At 40.7% G+C, this 15,246-nt stretch overlaps 1 protein-coding gene across 2 annotated transcripts in view; it reads right to left on the bottom strand.

The window, feature by feature from the left end:
• The window catches only part of LOC142671351 (uncharacterized), a 132,550-nt gene that overhangs the window by 107,865 nt on the left and 9,439 nt on the right, over nt 1–15,246 (bottom strand). For both annotated transcript variants that reach the window (XM_075847159.1, XM_075847158.1), the window contains exons 2-6: nt 14,429–14,583; nt 13,763–13,936; nt 13,555–13,678; nt 10,003–10,100; nt 9,721–9,835 (exon numbers count right to left, since the gene is read on the bottom strand). In XM_075847159.1, coding sequence (XP_075703274.1) covers nt 9,721–9,835; nt 10,003–10,100; nt 13,555–13,678; nt 13,763–13,936; nt 14,429–14,506 — 589 coding nt within the window. In that variant the 5' untranslated portion in view covers nt 14,507–14,583. The remainder of the gene's footprint in view (nt 1–9,720; nt 9,836–10,002; nt 10,101–13,554; nt 13,679–13,762; nt 13,937–14,428; nt 14,584–15,246) is intronic.

The raw sequence follows: 15,246 nt of genomic DNA on the forward strand, positions 1-15,246 counted from the left end.
TATTTTTTTATTTTACGGGCCGTGCTACTATACTTTATAATGGCTGCCCGTGGCAGGGCGTGCCCGGCCATGCCCGTAATTACGAGTCGTAATTACGGGCACGGTCGTGTGCATGGGGCCTTAGGCTGCTAGTAGCAGCGTGTGCTGAGAGATTCAGAGAACAGGGAGAGAGCTGTGCACTCTGGTCTGACAGCACGTGTATTTACGGGCTGCAGGACAAAAGCCCAGCACGGCAGCCCGTTAATCTACGTGGGCTGGTCGTGAAGGGGTTAAGCATAAAAACATGTTTTATGGGGGAAAAAAAGTATATTTTGTGTTGATGCATTCTGAAACCGATAACTTTTTTCATTTTTCTTTGACATAACTATATAATGGTTTGCTTTTTTGCAGGATGAGTAGTAGTTTTTATTGGTACCATTTTAGAGTACATAAAATAGCTTACATTTTTTTTAATCTTTGGGGGGGGGGGGGAAATATTTTTTTTTGCGCTATGCACTATAAATAATTGGTAAACTTTGTTTTGTTGGCTGTTACAATTGCAGTGGTAAGAAAAAAAAATTTTGTGGAACAAATTTTCTAAAAAAAAATTATTTTTGTTAAACCGTTTACACCACGTAAATTAACAGGGTGATACTTTATTTTTGGTGTCGCCAAATTCTGAGAACCATAACATTTTCATTTTTCAGGCGAAGGAGCTGTATAAGAGATACATGCGACTTTTTGATCACTTTTTATTCCAATTTCTGGAAGGCAAGGTGACCAAAAAAAAACAGCAATTCTGTCTTTTTTTTCACAGCGTTCACCGTGCGGGATAAATAACATTATATTTTTATAGTTCAGGTTCTTATGGGCGTTTTTTTTCCATTTTTTTTCCAATAATAAAAGGTCTTGATAAGGGAAAAAAGGTGATTTCTTATTATATTACTAATTTTATTTATTTATTTTTAAAAGTTTTACTTTTGTAGTCCCACTAGAGGACTTGAAGGCCTGATCTTCTAAACGCTATTCTAATAAATTGCACTACCTATGTAGCGCAATGCATTAGAACGGTTAGTGTTACTGTCTTATGTGAGAAACATTATTAATTTATGTTTTGTTTTCCATAGATATTCATAAAATTATATTTTTAAATCTGTTTAACATTTGTATTTGTGCCAGTGAGGAAATTATAGTTGTCACGTGATTTAATAAAATTCACAGGCAATGTTAACCCCTTCCCGTCATCTGTCGTATATGTATGACGGAAGTCGGTAGGGAAAGTACTGAGTGGACTCACGGGCTGAGTTGTAATTTCTATTGCCACTATTTAAAACAACATATAAAAAAAAGATTCTTTGGTGGGTGGAATTGGAAAAAATTGTGATTTCTCAATTTTTTGGAGGGTTTTGTTTTTACGTCTTTCACCGTGCAGTAAAAATCACAACTTAACTTTATTCTGCCGGTGAATACGATTATGACGATACCAAACTTTTTGCGGTCATATTCTGAAAGCCATAACTTTTTTTTTTTTCGGCGATTGAGCAATGTAAGGGGTTATTTTTTGCAGGGCGAGCTGTTGTTTTTATTGGTACATACGACTTTTTGATCACTTTTTATTACATTATTTTTTAGCGCTAAGGTGACCAAAAAAACAGGGATTCTGGCAATTATTTTTTTTTTTACGGAGTTCACCATGCGAGCTAAATTATGTTATATTGGGGGGCGTGGCCTGAAAGTTGTGGAGAGCAGACAGGTATCTACAAAGCTTTGCCAGATCATCCACAGTCTGCCTTCATCTGTTCTCCTGGGCACTGGAGTGGTTATGCCATCACCTCCATCGGATCCCTGCTGCTCTGGGGCACATTTTAACACCGGTTTGGACCGATTTCACCACCGGACCGGAAGTCCTGTTCTCGAGCCTGGGTTGCTGGACTGTATCTACCAAGGTTAGTGGGATCACTGGGGATTGTACAAGCTCCCCCTGGAGAACAATCCGGAAGCACGACCGCCATTTTAGACTCCCCTAAGGACTGTACCTTGCAGTCTTCACCAAATTTTCCCTGCCTTCACATTGCACTTGCTGGGTACCTGTTGTGCCCTGACAATATCCTGTCTGCTGAACGTGCCCTGCTCCATTCCTTCTGGAAAAAAAGCTGCTTGTAGCAGCTGCACTGAACTACATCCGTTCTGGCGGCCTTAACCGGCAACTGAAGCCACGGCCTCTATTTTCAAGCTGTGGAACACACGCCAACCACACACGACCCCTCCTGCTGTTAACAATTGCTTGCAGACTGGTGCGGGGCACTATTGTGTGTATGAACTATTGAAGGTGTGGGCACTAAATAGCGACACTCTCTCTTACTAACAACTAGCCCAATGGTTGATCACCTCTCTCAACAACTCTGCCTACAACCAGGGTTTGGAACTAGCTGATTTATTACTTCTCTTGACTATCTGCCCTCAGATAAGGAGTCCTGACAGTCCTGGATATATACAGGTTGCCCGTGCATTCTGTGGATAAATTACATTAAAGGCCTAACAAAGAATCAGCGACCAGCCTCCATGTGATAGCTCTCCCAGTTCTATAGGGCAGCCACCCACTTCTCGATGATTACCTGCAGCTCTCATAATGGATAAAATTGGACCAAGAAAAGCAAGAGACTCTCCATATATGCCTAAAAGCGGCAATCTAGATAACTTAATTCGCAAGTCCCACTATCCGCAGGTGGTGAAAGACTCGTCTCATACCAAAACACAAGATAAAATACCTCCCACAAAAGGCCACCTGGACCAGCATGCCACTGAAGATAGAGATCTAGACTATGCCTCTTCAAGCACCGAACTACCTGTGTCACGATCCTTCATCAATAAAGTTTTGAGGAAGGCGCTAGAACCAGTGTTGAAGCGACTTCAAGCTATAAAGCAAGAAGTTAGACAGCTCGGACCACGAGTGGAGCAGTTGGAAAATAATCAATCTCAGCTGATTGACTTCATTGCAACAGCTAATTCGTCTTTCAGCTCCCTCCAATCTAATTTAAACACTCTGGCGGATGGTATAAAAGATCAAGATAACCGAGGTAGACGCAATAATATCAGGATCAAAGGTGTTCCTGAGTCGGTTCTTCCAGAATCGATACTTCCCACGGTTAAGCAAATATTTATTTCCATCCTAGGTGACAGTTACCAGGAAGAAATTACAATTGAACGTGCTCATAGGGTGCGGATAGCCAAAACTAAACTGCCTGATCCTCCCTAGGAGATTATCTGCAGGCTTTTCAACTCCAGAGTCAGAGATGACATACTACGAAAAGCAAGAGAGGGAGACAAAGTTATGTTTGAAGGATCTCAACTTTCATTTTTCCAAGACCTCTCTGCAATCACTCTTTCCAAAAACGTAGACTTTAGAAACCTCTAACGGATATATTAAGAGATCGTCGGATCCTCTACAGATGGCTATTCCCTTTTGGCGTCTCATAACAAGTGAACAACAAAAGGTTCATGATATGCAGACATGATGATCTGAAAGATGTAATTTTGGCTCTTGAGCTACAGGATCTCCGGATTCCAGATTGGGTTCAAGTTCAGGAACTAGCGACTTTACTGGTAATTCCACCACCCATTGAATGGGAAAGAGTGGGTCACAGTAAAAATGTCAGAACGCGTAAAGGCACAGGGAAGCTTACTCTGAAGCGGATTGATATGGACTGTACCTGAGCCAATCTATGGCTCCAATATCCTTTTTGGTTAAATTACTTTCTGAAGCAACTCAGGTCATGTATTTATGCATTGCTATGGTACAGTCTCTGACTGTAGTTAGTTAAATTTGTCCGTTTAATTGCGGATTTTATGCTAATCACTTTCCTCTTGCGCTTAGAGATGGGCTCCTCCCACTTTCTGTGGACTTATTTTTAGTTTTGTGATTAGGATATGTGCCTTCTCTCTTGTTGTTCTGTCTCTTAGTGCGTTTTCTTGCAATGTACTGACGTTCTTTATAGAAAATTCATTGATCTATGACCTATTGAATTTTTTGTATTTTCTCAAAGCAGGTATCACTGTTATATAAATACTTAAAGGGGTTGTCCGAGATTTAATGACTTTGTGTTAATGCTTGCAATTTATAAATGTAAATACATTTGTAATATACTTACGTTTTCCAAAGTGGCCCCGTTTCCAGATCCTGTCGTGGGGAACTTGACGGGTGACGTCACTCTCTGCTCTGGCCGCTTTCTTGATCTTGAATTCTTTGCCGGGTATTCTTGTGACGTGGTGTATATCGACTTGTTCTGCTTTACAGCCCGTAACGCGCATGCGCTGTCACTGCTGTTCTCGAGGTCCCTGCTGTTCTCGAGATAACAGCAGGGGCCGCGAATGCGCATTACAACAGAACAAGCCGATATACACCACGTCACAAGTGACGTGTCGTATACCCGGAAAATAATTCAAGATCAACAAAGCCGCCAGAGTAGAGAGTGATGCCAACCGTCAAGTTCCCCACAGCAGGATCTGGAAACAGAGCCACTTTGGAAAACGTAAGTATATTATAAATGTATTTACATTTATAAATTGCAAGCATTAACACAAAGTCATTAAATCTCGGATAACCCCTTTAACTGTTATTTAACGGTTATTATTTCAACACTTTAGAGTGGCTTGGCTGCCCGCTCTCTCTGATTTACTAGAATGACAAATCCGGTCATCTCCCCTCCACCACTATTTACTACTTTCTCTTCCCAGAGAGGAGTGTAACATACTTCTGTGTTTTACTCTTGTTGCTATTCACTATGTCTCATTCCAAGAGGAGGTTAGTACCTCTTCCTCTAGTGATGAGCAGTTCCAGAACGTTAGTACATTTTCAATCACAACACATACTCCCTACTCTTCCCCAACTTCCGCCCTCCCCATGGGACTCCTCGTATTAAACGTACACCCATATTCAACTACCTAAAAAACATATATGGCGTGTGACTCTTGGTTTGGCCTCTTACAATGTCAGAGGCTTAAATGAGCCTAGGAAGAGCCAGATTCTCTCATAACTTAAATTCCGCTCAGATATTGTTCTACTCCAGGAAACTCAGTTCAAATCCTCCAAGATCCCGTCTCTCTCATTTGGTCCGTACTCAAGGTGGTTTCGTAGCATTCAATCCAACTCCTCCTCCAGGGGGGTCAGCAAAAATCTGCCGCTAATCAACCCAGAAGGTAGATTTGTCTTTATTAAGGGGACCCTAGCAGGCACGACCATATCCATCGCAAATATATATGCCCCCAATCATAATCAAATTTCCTGGCTTATATCAAATTTAGAGAAGTTTGAAGAGTTTGCAGAAGGTATGAAGTTTCTCGGGGGAGATTTTAATATCACCCTAAATCCCTTATTGGATGCCTCTACTAAAACATCTGTACATTTCTTTTCCTCCTTAAGCAGACTTAAGAAGTCCCTATCAGCGATGGGTATGGTTGATGCCTGGAGGCTAATCAATCCACAGGTAAAGGATTACTCCTTTTATTCTAAACCACATAATTCCTACCATAGGCTGGATTATTTGTTTATTTCTGGTTTCCATCCCCATCTGATCACCCAAACATCTATAGACCACATAACATTGTCAGATCATGCTTCCGCATTATTAACGTTTTCACTGACGAATCTCCCTTCCAGAGAATGGACTTGGAGAATAACTGAATCCTTGCTAGAGACTCTGTGTTAGAGGGGATCAAAAAGGCATTACTTGAGTTTTATGAATTTACTGAGACACCAGAGGTTTCTCAGTCATTAATATGAGAGACACATAAAGCGTTTATCCGAGGTGCGTTGCTGGCCGTTGGCTCTAAAGTTAAGAAACAAAGACAAGCGGAATTAAATTCCTGACTTGCTTAAATCGCTACGCTGGAAGCCCTGAGTAAGAGGTCTGTAGCTATTCATATGCAAACAGAACTAGAAGAAATAAGGAGGAAATGAAATGATCTTCTTAATCCTCGTTCAGCAAAGTTGTTTCAGCACAGCCAGTACAAGGTTTACGCCCTCGGCAACAAGGGCTCTAAAATAATATCGACGCTATTAAAGAAAAGATCTGAACAGTCCTTTGTCACCTCCATCACCACAGAGTCGGGCTTTCAAGTTTCAAATATTAAAGACATCACTAGAGAGTTCTTATCCTATTATAACTCGCTTTACAATATTCCCTCTAAACCAGGAATAGACTAATTATTTGCTAAATTCCTATCCTCTGTTAGATTACCAGAGTTATCTGAAGCAGAAAAGGCACGTCTCCTCAGGCCCTTCCAATTAGAAGAGTTATCATTAGTTTTACACTCCATTCCTAATGGGAAGAGCCCAGGCCTAGATGGTCTCCAAATCTATTATTATAAAAAATTTGAAGACACCCTACTCCCTAAATTTTTAGGGGTCCACAATGCCCTTCTAAACGGATCGACCCTCCCTCCACAAGCCTTAGAAACTCACATAACCCTACTCCCTAAAGACGGTAAAGATGCAAAAAATTGCGGGAATTATAGCCCTATTTCCTTTTTAAACACAGACTTGAAATAGTAGGCCAAATTACTTGCTAATAGGATTAAAGGACAGGCTTTGTCCAGGGAAGAGAAGGGAAACACAATACATCACGTTTAATTCACCTGATCTCCCATGTCAGGAAACACAAACTCCCTCTAGTACTCTTGGGAACCGACGCGGAGAAAGCCTTTGAACGGATGAGCTGGTCGTTTATGAGAGTCACATTGCAGGTATTTGGCTTTCCGGAACCCTTTATAGAAGCAATCTTTTCTCTATAATCTGATTCCAGGGTTAGGTGAAAACTAAATGGGACTCTATCTCCATGTTTTGTTATTCTTAATGGCACCAGGCAGGGGTGCCCTCTATACCCTTCCCCATTCATTCTAACTATGGAAACTTTGATCCAAAAAATAAGACATCAACTGACATTCAGGGTTTGACTCTAGGTAATTTCACACACTCTACAGAAGAATTTGCAGACGATCTACTGCTCATTATAACAAATCCAGTCAAAGCCTTCCCCCGAATTATGCAACTATTTGAAGACTTTAGTGAGGTTTCGTACTTTAAAGTACATTTTTCTAAGTCGAAAGTGCTGAACATTTCAGCGTCTGACGTGGATTTATTCGCCCTGAAGGCAGGATCCCACTTTAAATACCTAGGGATACACTTTACCCAAAGACCCAGCACAACTATTTGCGTTGAACTACAAGCCTTTGTTGTCTCGCATAGACTCCCAACAAAATGATTTGAAAATTCAATTTATTTCATGGATGGGTAGAAAAAAAATCTTCTCAAATCATACATCCTACCAAAATTACTCTATACCATCCAAACGATCCCAATTTTCATGCTTAAATCCTTTTATTTTTTTATTTTTTTTTAATTTCGAATACAGCCTGTATACCCATATATTACATCCAGCAATTGTTATTACTAGCTCTGCTGTTCATACTAGGGTCTTGTCTTCATAGATTTTAACATTGTCTGTTATATGTGTTCAAAAAAATTCACATTTTATATATAAATTTGGCTTAAAAAGCTCTGGTTGTTTTCTTCTGTGTATGGTTCATTACATGGAGCTGCCTGTATGGTAAAATATGGGGGGATGTTTTTGTTATAAACGGTGCCCAGCCATCATTACAATTGCTTTTGGAGTCTACGTATTGATTCCTAAATCCTTTTTTAGCTGAATTAGAAGTTCCTTCTCTACATTTCTTTGGGCTAAGAAACATTCTAGACTGCCTCATAGACTCCTTTCATTGAGACATGCCTCGGGGGTGTGGGTTTACCAGACGTCTATAAATATTGCCTTGCAAACCACTTGAGTAGATGGGTACTTCTGCAAAGACATAAAGCATCTCCACCACATGTGGATTCAGAGAGATTCATCTTGGGCTCAAAACTCAGACCTCTGAAATGGGGATCATTTACTCATTCTATAGATCGCTAGCCACATCAAACCCCATTTTGAGAGGGACAATACTGGCTTTCCATAATTATTTGAAGATCCATGTCCCCAGTATCCACTTCTCATTAACGCCAGTTACTTTACTCCTGCTTACATTAGGTTATTCACCCACTGAAGGAAGTATTTGGAGCAATATGAATAATGTACCCCTATATAAGGCCTTCCAAGACTCGACACCTCCTAGCTTAGCTGCTATACTGGATCCTCCACTTGCTGAGAGGTCTCATTTTCTTCACTCGGAGAACATAAAAAACATGAGTAAACAATTTCTGACTAAATACATGTCTCTGCGCCCTCCATCTTGGTTGGATACTCTAATTTCATTGCCCCTCCTCCCCCTGGAAAAATTGATCTCCAAAATTTACAATGACTTGGTGGAAAGGGATGCACCTCCTAAACCCCCCTTCATCCTTGCATGGGAAAGAGAGTTATTATTGAATTGGTCTAAAGAAAAGGTTTCTATTATCCTTCGAAATTCTCATGGCTTTTCACGATGTGTGAGGGTTCAGGAAAACTCCTTTAAACTGCTGACCAGGTGGTATCGTACGCCAGTTTTTCTTCACAAAACATACACGCCCCTAGAGGATTGCTGCTGGAGATGCTTGAATCATGAGGGTTTGTACATCCACATATGGTGGGACTGCCCATTGATCAAACCCTTTGGGCTGAATATACAAAACAGTATACACCAGATAACTGGATGTAATGCACCCCACTCCCCAGCAGTGATACTACTTTGGTCACCATCTGACTCTTTTAGGCCCTCCAGCAGCAATCTTGAAACCCATTTACTGACAACAGCCAAACTCTTGATCCCTTTCAAATAGAAATCTATTTCTCGTCCAACCTATAGAGAATGGGTAGACAAAGTAGATAACATATGCAGATTGGAGGAATAGCTAGTTGGGCAGAGAGACGACATGATACATTTGTTGCCACCTGGTCAGCTTGGAGGGAAAATAGAGGCTCTTTGGGTTTATTATTTTTAACTATTTCATTGTTATTACTAATTCCCGAGTGAATTCCATCCCCCACCCTCTTCCTTTTTTCACTTCTTGTCCTTCTCCCTCCCCTTATACTTGGTATTATGCGATTCACTGATTTCTGGAACTTTGTATATAGTACTTTGTTGTCTGTAGTTCAGTATACTTCATGTTAGATCTCAGGTCAAGATATTGTGTACAATACTTGTGTTCTTTAATGCATATCAGACTCATTTTTCTATACTTGTATATGATGTCTTGTATAATTGCTTGTTTTCTCACGAATGTTAACATTTTCAATAAAAAGAGGATTAAAAAATAATAATTGTTATAATGTAATAATTCGGACTTTTATGGACGTGGAAATTCCAGGTTTGTTTATTTTTTACATTACTTTAGAGGGAAAATTGGAAAAAGGGGGGTTTTTGGAATTTTTTCTTTTTTGCACACTATTTTTAACACTTTCTATTAGTCTTTCCAGGGATTTGAACCAGCGATCTTTAGATCGCTAGTTCAATACACTGCAATACTAAAGTATCGCAGTATATTGTCATTTTTACAAGCTACTGGTCACCCCCTCCTGGTCTAATGCTAAACCTAGTGCATGACTGGATTCATAGATCAGCTGGTAGAGAACTTCTACGTGCAGTCACACCTCCCTCAGGTCCTGCACTATGTATAATACATTATCTGAAGTGTTACTGTAATGTAGAACTAAGAAGGAACCTCACCTTGAGAAACATCTGAAGTCACTTCCTAAATTCATTATTACTTACCTATGGTAACACCTCCTGGAATTTCCTCCTCCACTTCACTCTTACACGGTTGATCGCCCCTCACCCGCTCTTCTTCTGCTTCATCCTCCACTTTAATATTAGTCAGATCTTCCCCCTGATTTCACATATGTAACAATTCAGTACAATACAGCAGAGAGTGCAAAGAATCTTACAGATCAACATAAGAAACCACCAAAATCTATGACCACATCTATGACCGCAGGACCAAAAAGCTCCACACCCCCCCTATATAGATATGGTATAGGGCTCAGCTTCATCTACCTGATGATTCTCTGGGACATTGTGATTTTCCTCTGGACAGTCCTGGGAATACAGAGGACTGGGACATCTCTCTGGTGGATTTCTCCTACTGGATCCATCTGTAGGAAACACACAGTGACTGAATACATGACGACTATATATCTGTCTATATATCACACACTTCTCCCTACACTTCTATGTCTAACACCTTCCCGCCACAGCCCTTTTTCAGATTTTCATTTTCGGTTTTTCCTCCCAACGGAACGAGTTGTAGTTTCTCGTAGCATCATTTATTTTGCCATATAAAGTACTAGGAAATGGGTAAAAAATTATTTGTGGGGTAGAAAATGAAAAAAACTGTGATTCCTCCATTGCTTTTTGTGCGTCGTTTTTGCGGAATTGACTGTGCAATTAAAACAACATGTTAACTTTATTCTGTGGGTCAATACGATTACAGCGATACCCAATATATATAGTTTTTTCTATATTTTACTACTTTTACAAGTAAAAACCTAAGTGTAAAAAATAAAATCTATTTTGTGTCGCCAAATTCCGAGAGCAATAACTCTTTATTTTTCCATCGATTAAGTGGTATGAGGGCTTATTTTTTGCAGGATAAGCTGTAGTTTTTAATGATACAATTTTGGGGTACATGCAACGTTTTGATCACTTTTTATTTCATTATTTTGCGGGAGATGAGGTGACCAAATATAGAAATTCTGGCGTTTACAAATGTATTTATTTTTACGGCGTTCACTGTGCGGGTTAAATAATGATATATTGTAATAGTTCAGACTTTTATAGACGCAGCGATACCAATTATGTTTATTTTATCTATTTTTTTACTATGCTCTAGAGGGAAAATGGGAAAAGGTTTTTTTTTTAACTTTTAATTTTTTTATTTTATTTTTACATAACAAAAAAAACCTTTATTTAACTTTTTTTATTTGTCCCCCTAGGGGACTTCAACCAGCGATCGCAGTGTATCGTGATTCTGACAGACTTCACTAGGCCCCCCTTCCCCTGCAATTGCGTTGCGGGGGGCGCGATGAGTTGTTAGAGGGGGTCGCCCCCACTCTAACGATGTAAATGCTGCGGTCGCTATTACGATCCGGCTCGTTACTCTGAAGTGACGGCTGTAACATACAGCTAACACCGGCATTGTATGGAGCGGGTTCACTCCGTGAGCCTGTTCCATACTTCCACTACCTGAATTTGGCGTATGGATACGTCAAATGTCGGGAAGGGGTTAAGGAACAGAGCCGAAATTACAATGTTGAGGTACTTACTACCTGTGTTGATGTTCCTGCGTCTTGAAAGGCGCAGGCATAAAGTAAACTGTGTCCTACAAAAGCAAACAGAGGGACGCGAACGGCTCTCTGCTCCGCCATAGTATTTAATTGTATCTGTGGTCGCGGATACACATGAAAGTAACGGGACACAGAGCGCCTCTATTTTAATAGTTCCCTGTCAGGACATCGCCTGCTTATTAGCCCCTTAAAGGCTGTGTACACCTTTTTATAGACAATATTTTCTTTAAATTACCGTATTTTACAGACTCTAGGACGCACTGAACTCACCAGACATCAGAGGTGGGGTTAATGGAGTTGAATCTGCTCTTCTTGATGCTCTGATCATAGGAGGGGGCGTGGCTAGAAGGTCCTTGCAGATCAGTACCTGCACAGATTTACTATGCTGTGTGTGGACTAATGTCTGTGTTATTTGCTCACTGAACAGTCAGACTACAGAATTCTGTGTGTAAGATGTGACTGTTGATTGAGCAGATAACACAGAAACCTTTTACACACCGCACAGGACCTGCAATGCAAGGACTTTTGAAGCGAGGTCTCCTGCTCCTGGCATCTGTTTGCCTTCCGGAGATAAGATGCAGCAGAAGATTACAGCACAAACTCTAAGATGAAAACTGCTTCTCATAGTCCAAAAAATACGGTATATTTTATATATATATATATATATATATATATATATATATATATATATATATATATATATTGGTTTTAGGTGATTAAACACATTTTTAATTGACTTTCATGAAACTTTTTTATTTTTTTTACGATACATCTGTTATGTCTCCTCTAGACACAGAACTGGATCATTCTCTATCAGTCAAATTCGTAAGTGAAGTGAACTGACGAATCGGCTGAGAGCGGGTCCTGTGTATCTAACACACATCACAATAATATCGATCACATCCAAAGTGATGAACATGGAGACACAGGACCCGCTCTCAGCTGAGCCGTCAGTTCACTTCACTTACGAACTTGACTGATAGAGAATGATCCAGCTTCTGTGTGTAGAGGAGACATAACAGCTGTATCGTGAAAACGTAAAAAAAAATATGTTTCATGAAAGACAATTAAAAAAAACGTGCTTAAATCACCCAACACCAATATTTAATAAAACAAGAAGAAAATACTGAAAAAATTTGCTATATAAGGTGTACATAGCCTTTAAGGACTGAAACATTTTTGGCTTTAATCAGTTACCGCCACAGCCAGTTTTGACCTATTTAAGAGAAAACCATTTCACAAATCTGACGTGTCACTTTAAGGGTATGTAAACACATGGCCGATTAATTGCAACTGAGTTTCTACAACGAATTTCAATGTGTGAAAATTTGCAGCGTTTTACAGTAGCCGCAATGGGGATGAGATTTCAAGAAATCTCATCCATGCGCTGCGGAAAAAAATACACAGAAAAGAAGTGCAGTGCAGATTATCAATCTACAACATGTCAATATCTCTTGTGAAAATGCAGTGAAAGAAAATCTGCACAAAAAATCTGGTGGGAAATTGCGCACTGTGAGAATAAGCTTTAACGTATCCAAGTCATTCTGAGATTGGTTTTTCGGAACACATTGTACTTTATAGTAGTGGTAAATTTTGCTCCATACATTCTGTGTAACATAGTTGTTAAGGATAAAAAGTTCATCAAGTCCAACCTATAATCCTACGGTGTTGATCCAGAAGAAGGCAAAACCCCCATGAGGTGGATGACAATTGTCTCATTAGGGGAAAACTCCTCCCCGACTCCAAATCTGGAAATCAGAATAAATCCCTGGATCATCGTCCCATCTCCAGAATCTAGTGCCCATAACTTGTAATATTAAAGAGAACCTCCGATTATACTGACATTATATAGGAAACTATTATACTGCCGGAGTGTGCCGATAATCATCTTTCTAAATGACTTGTATTATCATGTTTACTTCTTACTACAGCACAGACTGCCCATAGTCCGTGCTGCCGGCTGCTCATTACTCTGCATTAGAAGACAGAGCGTCCTGCTCGTCTCCATGGCTCCTGTATCCAGAAAGGTCGCCAGCGCTCTACAATGTAATGTCACCTCTAAAGCAGAGTTATGAACAGCCGGCAGCACGAAACGTAGGGATCTAATGTGATGTGAAAAGAACCTGAATTGTGGAGCTCCTACATTACATGTCATTGTACACACGTGTATATGTACTGCGCATGACGGCATTAAGGCCTCAACATGGCCGCCAGTACAGCCTGTGCCCACAGTAATGGCCAATTTATATATATTTTTTCTTACCTTGTGCTGTTGGCGGCCGGTAGTCCTCCATCATGACCTCCTCGTACAGATCCTTGTGTCCTTCTAGATACTCCCACTCCTCCATGGAGAAATAGACAGTGACATCCTGACACCTTATAGGAACCTGACAAACACAATGATACAGTCATCACCCAGACACCTCCAGTGCTGTTACTGTAGAATTTCCCAGCATTCCCAGCAGTGTCACCTCTCCAGTCAGCAGCTCAGTCATCTTGTAGATCAGTTCTAAGATCTTCTTCTCATGTATCCGGGAGTGAGGGGGAGGCTCTGTGATGGGGCTCGGACTACTGCTCCATCCTCCTGACTCATGGATGATGGGAGTCGTATAGTCACCCGATGTCTTCTTCACTATTGTGTACTCCTGTGTATGGCGAGAGACACTTAGAGAACTGAACACAGTATTCCCCCCTCAGTAGAAAGAGGGAGATTGTGACCCCGCTGTATAGAGCTCTAGTGACCCCACATCTGTAATACTGGAGACCTCACCTACAAAAATACATTGAGAAAATAGAACGAGGCCAAAACTAAAAAGGAAATAATATTGGGGGGGAACTAGATGGACCATGTGCTCTCCTCCTGCCGTCATCTTATATGTTTCTATATAGATGTCATCCTGATCCTCCTGGTTCCTGGTCATTCTCATTGCTCTACAACATTACTATTGCTGCACTGGTGACATGACACATAACTGACCATATTGGTGGCTGATCTTCAGCTTTTCTGCTGTTGGCTTCTTGACGTCACTTGGAAGGTCTGGACGCTGTTATACAGGACACTGGATTTTTCCTTTACTTCCTATTATGTATTGTCCCTTCCCTATGTGTGACTTGTTCTATAATGTAGAAAAGTTTACCTCTCCGCTCAACAGGTAGATGATCTCCAAGGTGAAGTTTAATATTCTTCTGCTCCTCTCATTCCTGTCGTTGTCCATCCTTGGTGGGTCATTCAGGAGAAGGAACGTTGTGGAAGAGAAGATGAGAAAACTGGAGGATCTAGTACTGCAGACGTCTTTATGAAGAAAGGAGAAGATGGAAATCATACAGGGGACAACATTATGTGTGACATACAGAACCTCACTTATTGATCACTGAGAGAAACATCTTCTCAGAGCCGTCACCACATGGAATAAAGGGGTACTCCCAACACAGACATTTCTCCCCAGGATATCCCAGAAATGTCTGATAGATGCGGCCCACCTCTGGCCGTGCTCGGCTGTTTCTGGAACTCCTATACAAGTGAATGGTGAGAGTCGTGCACATGTGTGGTCACCTCTCCATTCATTCTCCACCTGGATGTAGTCAACACCTCACCAGGCGGGTCGGGGGACCCTCATTCTCCACATAGAGGTAGGACCCCCATATATCAGACATTTATGGCATATCCCTCAGGTGAGAAGAGTAAAATAAAGACATTTCCCCCCCCAGAGAATGATGACCCGACTCCTGACAACCTGACACATGGCGGATACTGGGGAGACATTGCTGACATCTCACAAGACGTGTTTTTTAAGTACAATTTTTAGTCATGTACAAAAAATAAACACCATGAAAAAAAATAATTATAAAAAGTGATCAAAAAAATTACAGTTAGTGCCACAAACAAACCGTCACTCGGCTCCATCCACAGAAAAATAAAAAAATGCTGGCTTTGATAATTTGGCAACACAAAAAA

The sequence above is a fragment of the Rhinoderma darwinii genome, chromosome 1 (assembly GCF_050947455.1).
Source record: "Rhinoderma darwinii isolate aRhiDar2 chromosome 1, aRhiDar2.hap1, whole genome shotgun sequence".
In the NCBI taxonomy this organism is placed as follows: domain Eukaryota; kingdom Metazoa; phylum Chordata; class Amphibia; order Anura; family Rhinodermatidae; genus Rhinoderma; species Rhinoderma darwinii.